The following is a 9,545-nucleotide window of genomic DNA, read 5'->3' on the forward strand; positions in this document are numbered from 1 at the left end:
TGAAGACTGTATGCATAAATGTCATGCTATTTGTATTTGAGCAATATGATTAGCCGTTCATTCAAGCACCATCACGCTCGAGTCCCAACTTCGAGCGGTACATGAGTTGATGCCTTCACYAAGCACACGCAAGCTGTCCAAAGCAAAAATAAGTGCCCATCAATCTACTARCTGAGCTTACTGATTTTAGGGAAAGGGATTTAAAAGTAAACCTTCAACAGGTTTTTCGGATTGTTCCCCCAAATTTTTTTTTAATTTTTTTGACCAATTGATTGATCCAAATGTTTTAACATGTATTTTTCTATAGATATTTATTTTACCTTTATTTAACTAGGCAAGTCAGTTAAGAACAAATTCTTATTTTCAATGACGGCCTAGGAACAGTGGGTTAACTGCCTTGTTCAGGGGCAGAACGACAGATTTGTACTTGGTCAGCTCGGGGATTTGAACTTAACCTTTCGGTTACTAGTCCAACGSTCTAACCACTAGGCTACGCTGCCGCCCCATAAAGATAGACACACCCCATGTGCTTGAATAAAATCCAGTAAACGCACTGAGCTAGTCTGATGCTTTAAGCGCACTGTTCGATTAAATAATTAAGACACAAATGAGACAAAAACTACAAAYGACAGGGAGTGCCTGTGTGACTGGCGCCCGTTGTCTCGCTCTCCTCCCTGCTGCAGTGAACAGGCACCACAGCACAGCAAGTGTTTATCGCGCTGTCCGCCCTGAAGCTGCAACATAGTTACAAYCATTTTGTTTGACTGAAAAGTTGTATTACCAAAATACCTAGTTTCTTTAAGAAAAACATTCCCTACTCCCTCAACCCTTGCGTTACGTGAAACATTGCAAGCACGTGACCTACAATGCACTCGGAAAGTATTCAGACCCTTTCCCCTTTTCCACATTTTGTTTTGTTACAGCCTTATTCTAAAATAGATTAAATACATGTTTTCCCTCATCAATCTACACACAAAGCCCCAGAATCAGTGGTGAAAACAGGTTTTTAGAATTTAAAAAAAAATCAGAAATACCTTATTTACATAAGTATTCAGACTCTTTGCTATGAGACTAGAGACAGGTGCATCCTGTTTCCATTGATCATCCTTGAGATGTTTCTACAACTTGGAGTCCACCGGTGGTAAATTCAATTGATTGGATATGATTTGGAAAGGCACACACCTGTCTATATAAAAGGTCCCACGTTTTTTGCTCTGACATGCACGGTCAACTAAGCCATGAGGTCGAAGGAATTGTCCGTAGAATTCCAAGACAGGATTATGTCAAGGCACAGAACTGGTGAAGGGTACCAAAAAATGTCTGTAGCATTGAAGAACACAGCGACCTCCATCATTCTTAAAATGGAAGAWGTTTGGAACCACTAAGACTCTTCCTAGAGCTGGCCGCCCGGCCAACCTGAGCAATAGGGAGACGAGCATGGGCCAGCGAGGTGACCAAGAACCTGATGGTCAATCTGACAGAGCTCCAGAGTTCCACTATAGAGATGGGAAAACCTTCCAGAAGGACAACCATATYTGCAGTACTCCACCAATCAGGCCTTTAGGTTGGAGTGGCCAGACAGAAGCCACTCCAGTAGAAAAGGTGCACAACAGCCCACTTGGAGTTTGCCAAAAGGCACCTAAAGGACTCAAMCCATGAGAAACAAGATTCTCTGGTCTGATGAAACCAAGATTGAACTCTTTGGCCTGAATGCCAAGYGTCAGGACTGGAGCAAACCAGGCACCACTCATCACCTGGCCAATACAATCCCTACGGTGAAGCATAGTGGTGGCAGMATCATGCTGTGGGAATGTTTTTCAGCGGCAGGGACTAGGAGACTAGTCAGGATCRAGGGAAAAATGAACAGAGCAAAGTACAGAGATCYTTGATGAAAACCTGCTCCAGAGCGCTCAGGACCTCAGACTGGGCCAAAGGTTCACCTTCTAACAGGACAACGACCCTAAGCACACAGCCAAGTCAATGCAGAAGTGATTTCGGGACAAGTCTCTGAATGTCCTTGAGTGGCCCAGCCAGAGTCCGGACCCGATCGAACATCTCTGGAGAGACCTGAATATAGCTGTGCAGCGATGCTCCCCACCCAACCTGACATAGCTTGAGAGGACCTGCAGAGAAGAACGGGAGAAACTCACCCAAATACAGGTGTGCCAAGCTTGCAGTGTCATACCCAAGAAGATTCGAGGCTATAATCGCTGCCAAAGGTGTTTCAACAAAGTACTGAGTAAAGGGTCTGAATACTTATGTAAATGCAATATTTCCATTTTCTGTAATACATTTGCAAGCATTTCTAAAAACCTGTTTTTGCTTTGTCATTATGGGGTATCGTGTGTAGGTTGATGAGGGGGAAAATACTATTTAATCAATTTTAGAATAATGCTGTAACGTAAATGTGGAAAACTGAAGGGGTCTGAATACTTTCCAGAATGCACTGTATATAGTATTTTCAAAGTGTTGACAATGGAGTAGTGAACAGCTGCTTTCTGTGTAGCAAAGCCAATGTTTAACACCTGTTTCATTCTTCAATCATACCTGTATTGCAGATAGCTGACAAAATGCCTCTTAAAAACTCAGCTCCAAGCCTGTGTTAGTAAGCAGACACATACAGGATTCTTTAAAGGCTTAAGTTTTTCTTTAAGATATGTTTATCCTGTGTTTTATATCATATTGTACCACAGCTGATGAAAGTAATACAAACCAGGTTTCCATCCCACCTTTTTATGCAAGTAAAGTACATCGGAGAAAGAAAATGTCATGAGATCTGACGGGAACAGAAACATTTTTGGTTCACTTTCAGAATGTCGACATAACAAAATACACTAGACAAGGTGTGATATTTTGGTGTCTGTAAAATTWATTATGCTACAAATGTGCAAATATTGATATAATAACCATCATATCAAAGTAAACGTGGAGTCACGCGATGTTGTGTGGTCCTCCYACTACGACTCATCAGGAAAGCATGCAGTTTATTAGGCTASAAATGAAATAAATTAACTTCACAGGGTGGTGAAAGTACAAGGTGATTAGTTTGATGCTCCTTTCMAATAAATATTGAGGGCCTTATTCTGGTGACATGATAGTCGATACTTGGCTGCCGTTTGAAAAATAATCTTGCTCTTTTGTCCATAATAATAATCTCATCACGTAGATAGCGTTATTGGCTAAAGCGCACGTGCCAGTACCAGAGTGGGCAAACTCGCTATATAAACTCAATTTTTTGTGTGAGAAAACCATCAGGAGATTTCAAAATGTGATGGAAACTCATTTAAGTTTTTTTTTAATTTATTTTTTTATTCGGTACATGGGAATTTAAACGCAAAAGGTATGTGCACAACGTCATCAAGCACAGCCTTTTATCTACAGTGAGGCAATTTGCTGGAAACATCTCTGGTGGGAAAACACGCATATTGTTTAAAAGCAGATTTTAGAATATTCACATGAAAATCTGTTGCCAATTGGATGGAAACCTAGTCTACAGTAAGTGTGAAAACATTTGATTAGTGCCATTTCCTTATAGTTGTTTGTTGAAAATACATTCAGAATGTAACAAAGGCCACCAAAATAGAGCTTGTTCTGCAAAAGAAATGGGTGGAGCCTGGTTGGCTACTTTTTCTATTTGACTGGCTACTCMATGTGCTTGTGGAAAACATTACAGGGTTGGTATCGGCTACATTCTGGAAGCATACTTCCACCTCTTCACCCTCTCTCCTGATCTGTCTGCATACAATCAGGGATGGAGGATTAAGGGCTGTCCCCTAGCAACCAGCAGAAATGCAAATGATGATTACAGTCAACCGTTAATCATGTTAATCACCAGGGTCAATCAAAGAATCAAACAAACACTATTCTCAGGATCTTTACTCACTGATTGGAGTGGCTCTACCATGGACAAACAATGTGACTTATCTGAATATCGTCGTCCGTGTGATGCTTACATTGCTCTTTGCAGAGACCGAAGTGACTTTCATATAGCCTAGCGTCATGACCTTTGGGCTGCTGGGACGGTCACATGACATTCTACACAGTAGTGAGCTTTGGTTTCTATTTAGGGCGCTGAATCAATGAAGGGGATGATTGGGTTAGGCTAGGGCATCACAATAGGAATGTGTTCAAAGACTCATGACTAACGTATACAGATTTACAGACAGTACTATCATCATCAATGACCCTGTAGTTTGAGAAGCTTTTATCAATGCCGGTGATAGTTTGGCAGCCCCTTAGGGTGTCAATGTTAATATTTGCTGTGAAAGGAGGAAATTTCACATTCAARCCTTCAGTATCTGCCACATGCGGTAATTATCCTGCTTAATTAATCAAAGCAGAGCCTCTAGCACACAGACAGGTTTGATTATATCAAATGAGGATGAATATTGAATCTAAGACAGCAACATTTGCCTCTGCAAAGGTCTACCTAGTTGGGCCTGCCACTGGCAGACAGCTTCTTGAACATGGCAACAACACATATAGCTTTAATTAATTTTCACCACATGTTCTCAATTACAATACCCACAGGCAGCCATTTTGATAAGACAAACACTTAATGGAGGCGCTTTAGTCGCAGCTCTCCCAGGCTTGATCAGAGAAGAGACATACTTAGGCCGAGCAGAAAAGCCAAAATCTGCCTTCTCTCCTTATCCTACGACCCTATCCTCTTTCTCCCCAATTCCCTGATTAGACAGCTTCCAGCAAATAAACAGACATGCTTGGAATGTTGTCCCTCACATAAAGGAAGGCTCCGCAGTTCGAGAAAGCCACAGTGTTTGAGGATTCTGGGAAAGAGCCTGCGTGTGTGGTTGTGAAGAGTAAACAGTCCCAGGTACACAAGGCAAGGAGAGCGCATGAGAGAGCGTAAGAGAAGTCACGAGAGAGAGAGAGAGAGAATGAAGCTTAAAGACTAGCCTAACCATCAGATAGGATGGCATCTTGGAAAAATCATCATGTTATAAACTAACAAAGTCAGTGAGTAGTGATTGGCATTATTAATGTTATTCTAGGCCTTGTGGAAATGTCAGAGCAGTGAGCTCACACGTGCATTCAAAGGTTATAAACCTGGCCTCAAATGTTATTAGTCACATGCTTCGTATACATGTGTAGACTAACAGTGAAATGCTTACTTAGGGGCCCTTCCCAATAATGCAGTGAAAGAAAAGAGAAAGAAAAGTAATATTACATAATAATAAAAGTAATAAATACACAATCAGTAATGATAAATTGTCTATATAGACAATGGGTATCAGTACTGAGTAGTGTTGTCAGAATACCAGAATTTTGACTTCGATACTGATACCAGGTTTAGTATCACGATTCTCGATACCATCACAATACCAAATCGATACCACTGCAAAAAAAAAAGGCATATTAACCAAAGTCACAAAATGGCACTTGATCCAGACAGATAAAGTCAGCTACTGCTCTGTTCAATTGTAGGGGCATTTTATGAGTTTAATATCATTATATTTGAAAAAAATTTACATCAACATTTTTCAGAGACAGYCAGGTATGCAACCTGTTATGGCTGCAGCCCGACACCGGTACACCTATGACAACATCCAGCTCAAGTGCAGGGCGCGAAATTCAAAATCTATTTTTTTTTTTTATATTTAAACTTTCACACATTAACAAGTCCAATACAGCATTTGAAAGATAAACATCTTGTGAATCCAGCCAACATGTCCGATTTTTTTTAATGTTTTACAGAGAAAAACACCACATATTTATGTTAGCTCACCACCAAATAAAAAAGAGGACAGACATTTTTCACAGCACAAGTAGGATGCAAGTAGCATGCACAAGCCAACCCTAACTAACCTACGAAACCAAACCTAAATAACCTAGAAAAACTACCTCAGATACAGTCCTATAAATGTTACACAATAAATCTATGTTTTGTTCAAACATGTGCATATTTTAGCTTAAATATTTTACATTACTGCTACCAACATAGCTACAGTCAGAAATCGCACCGGGAGTAGCCAGAGAAAATACAGGACACCAACGTCAACTACTAATTACACATCATAAAACATTTCAGAAAATATATTGGTGGATAGCTAATGAAAGACAAAGATCTTGTGAATACAGCCAATATTCCGATTTTTGAAGTGTTTTACAGCGAAAACACATATATCGTTATATTAGCTTACTACAATAGCTAGCACACAGCAGCATTGATTTTAGTCAAACGGTAGCACAGTTCGACAGATATATGAAAAAGCATCCCAAATTGGGTCCTTATCTTTGTTGATCTTCCATCAGGATGTTCTCAAGGGGTCCTTTGTTCAGAACCGTCTTTATTTGGATCCAGAACGAACGATTTCCCTCTTGAATTAGCAAGCACACTGGCCGTGCGGCGCTAACCTCTCCTTCTTGACAAAATTCTTGCGTCGCATCACGTCTAAAGTCCAGAATAAATTTCAATAATATAATTAAACTATATTGAAAAAACATACATGTCACAATATCATCCTAAAGTATCAAATAAAATCGAAGCCAGAGATCATATTCACCTTTAACGAGGTTTTCCAGGAGCCGAGTCCAGGTCCAACTTCGCGCCCAGGAAAAAAAATAAAGTGCGCACATCTCACTCCAAGAGGTTGTGTTCAATCCCAGGACGAGATAATCAAGTCATTCCTGCTCTCACTTCCGCATGACACCCAGGGGAAGGCGTATGGATGTTGTTTCTACAGTCCTAAGTGACATGCCCTTTTATAGACAAGCTCTTGAAGAGAGACATCGATTTTGGAAATCTCACTTCCGGATAGGAAATGGGCTGTAAAAAGAGTTCTGTTCCACTTAGAGAAATAATTCAAACGGTTTTAGAAACTAGAGACTGTTTTCTATCCAATAGTAATAATAATATGCATATTGTACGAGCAAGAATTGAGTAAGAGGCCGTTTGAAAATGGGCACCTTTTTCCAGTTTTTCAATACGCCCCCTGCAGCCATAACAGGTTAATGAATTAATTTTACAATCAATTTTAGTTWGTTTTAATCAAACTAACGACATAACAGTAATATATTATTTGAATAGTAAATCTCTATTGATAAATTGGATAAATCAAGATCTAGCCTAGGCCTATTCATGCATAGACTTATAGACCTTGTTTTTCCGATTTAATTGGGATACAGATGACAAACCTTTACATATGCACAATTGAGAGCATCCTGTCGGGCTGTATCACTGCCTGGTACGGCAACCGTGCCACCCGCAAACGCAGAGCTCTCCAGAGGGTGGTGCAGTCTGCCTAACGCATCACCGGGSGCAAACTACCTGCCCTCCAGGACACCTACAGCATCCGATGTCACAGGAAGGCCAAAAAGATCAAAGGACAACATCCACCCGAGCCACTGTCTGTTCACCCCGCTATCATCCAGAAGGCGAGGTCAGTACAGGTGCATCAAAGCTGGGACCGAGCGACTGAAAAACAGCTTCTATCAAAGCCATCAGACTTAAATTGCCACCACTAGCACATTAGAGGCTGCTGCTCTATATACATAGACTTGAAATCACTAGTCACTAGTAATGTTAACATATTTTGCATTACTCATCTCATATGTATATACTGTATTCTATTCTACTGCATCTTAGTCTATGCCGCTCTGACATTGGTCGTCCAAATATTTACGAAACTGTTCAATAGTTTGCGGTCACTTAGAAATGTCCTTGTTTTTGAAAGAAAAGCAAATTTTTTTGTCCATTAAAATAACATCAAAATGATCAGAAATACAGCGTAGACAGAGGTCAACCGATTAATCGGAATGGCCAATTAATTAGGGCCGATTTCAAGCTTTTATAACAAATTGGTAATCGGCATTTTTGGATGCCGATTATGTTCGATTACATTGCACTCCACGAGGAGACTGCGTGGCAGGCTGACCACCTGTTACGCGAGTGCAGCAAGGAGCCAAGGTAAGTTGCTAGCTAGCATTAAACTTATCTTATAAAAAACAATCAATCTTAACATAATCACTAGTTAACTACACATGGTTGATGATATAACTAGTTTATCTAGCTTGTCCTGCGTTGCATATAATCAATCCGGTGCCTGTTAATTTMTCATCGAWTCACAGCMTACTTCGCCAAACGGGTGATGATTTAACAAGCGCATTCGCGAAAAAAGCACTGTCGTTGCACCAATGTGTACCTAACCATAAACATCAATGCCTTACTTAAAATCAATACACAAGTAAAAATGTTTAAACCTGCATATTTAGTTAATATTGCCCGCTAAAATGAATATATTATAAATTAGGGAAATTRTGTCCCTTCTCTTGCGTTCTGTGCAAGCAGAGTCAGGGTATATGCAGCAGTTTGGGCCGCCTGGCTCGTTGAACTGTGTGAAGACCATATCTTCCCAACAAAGACCGTAATTAACTTGCCAGAATTKTACATAATTATGACATACCATTGAAGGTTGTGCAATGTAACAGCAATATTTAGACTTAGGGTTGCCGCACGTTCGATAAAATACAGAACAGTTCCGTATTTCACTGAAAAAGAAAACGTTTCGTTTAAAAAAATTATAGTTTCCGGAATTGACCATATTAATGACCTAAGGCCAGTATTTCTGTGTGTTATTATATTATAATTAAGTCTTTGATTTGATAGAGCAGTCTGACCCCCCCTTGGGTTGTGCCGTGGCAGAGATCTTTGTGGGCTATACTCAGCCTCAACTGCCGAGATTAGGCTGGCAATACTAAAGTGCCTATAAGAACATCCAATAGTCAAAGGTATATGAAATACAAATGGTATAGAGAGAAATAGTCCTATAATAACTACAACCTAAAACTTTTTAACTGGGAATATTGAAGACAAGACTCATGTTAAAAGGAACCACCAGCTTTCATATGTTGTCATGTTTTGAGCAAGGAACTTAAACGTTAGCTTTTTTTACATGGCACATATTGCACATTTACTTTCTTCTCCAACACTATGTTTTTGCATTATTTAAACAAAATTTAACATGTTTAATTATTTATTTGAGACCAAATTGATTTTATGTATTACATTAAGTTAAAATAAAAGTGTTCATTCAGTATTGTTGTAATTGTCTTCATTACACACACACACATACGGTCGACCTCTAGTAGATATTATTAATGTTGAAAATGACTATAGTAGCTGGAAACAGCAGATTTTTTATGGAATATCTACATAGGTGTACAGAGGCACATATCAGCAACCATCACTCCTGTGTTCCAATGGCACGTTGTGTTAGCTAATCCAAGTTTATTAATTTTAAAAGGCTAATTGATCATTAGAAAACCCTTTTGCAATAATGTTAGCAAGCTGAAAACTGTTGTTCTGATTTAAAGAAGCAATAAAACTGTCCTTCTTAGACGATTTGGTATACTGGAGCATCAGCATTTGTGGGTTCGATTACAGACTCAAAATGGCCAGAAAACAAAGGACTTTCTTCTGAAAACTCGACAGTCTATTCTTGTTCTGAGAAATGAAGGCTATTCCATGCGAGAAATTAGCCAAGAAACTGAAGATCCGTACAACGCTGTGTACTACTCCCGTCACG

General features: G+C 39.7%; 1 protein-coding gene across 3 annotated transcripts in view; it reads right to left on the minus strand.

The window, feature by feature from the left end:
• The window catches only part of LOC111963249 (zinc finger protein DPF3), a 47,633-nt gene that overhangs the window by 24,494 nt on the left and 13,594 nt on the right, over positions 1 to 9,545 (minus strand). For 2 of the 3 annotated variants that reach the window (XM_023986560.2, XM_023986561.2), the window contains exon 1: positions 5,280 to 5,786. The exons of the other annotated variant lie outside the window; for it this stretch is intronic. In XM_023986560.2, coding sequence (XP_023842328.1) covers positions 5,280 to 5,335 — 56 coding nt within the window. In that variant the 5' untranslated portion in view covers positions 5,336 to 5,786. Of the gene's footprint in view, positions 1 to 5,279; positions 5,787 to 9,545 lie in introns of those variants that run through there. 3 annotated transcript variants of the gene reach the window in all.

This window comes from Salvelinus sp. IW2-2015, linkage group LG4q.2 (genome assembly GCF_002910315.2).
Source record: "Salvelinus sp. IW2-2015 linkage group LG4q.2, ASM291031v2, whole genome shotgun sequence".
Classification (NCBI taxonomy): domain Eukaryota; kingdom Metazoa; phylum Chordata; class Actinopteri; order Salmoniformes; family Salmonidae; genus Salvelinus; species Salvelinus sp. IW2-2015.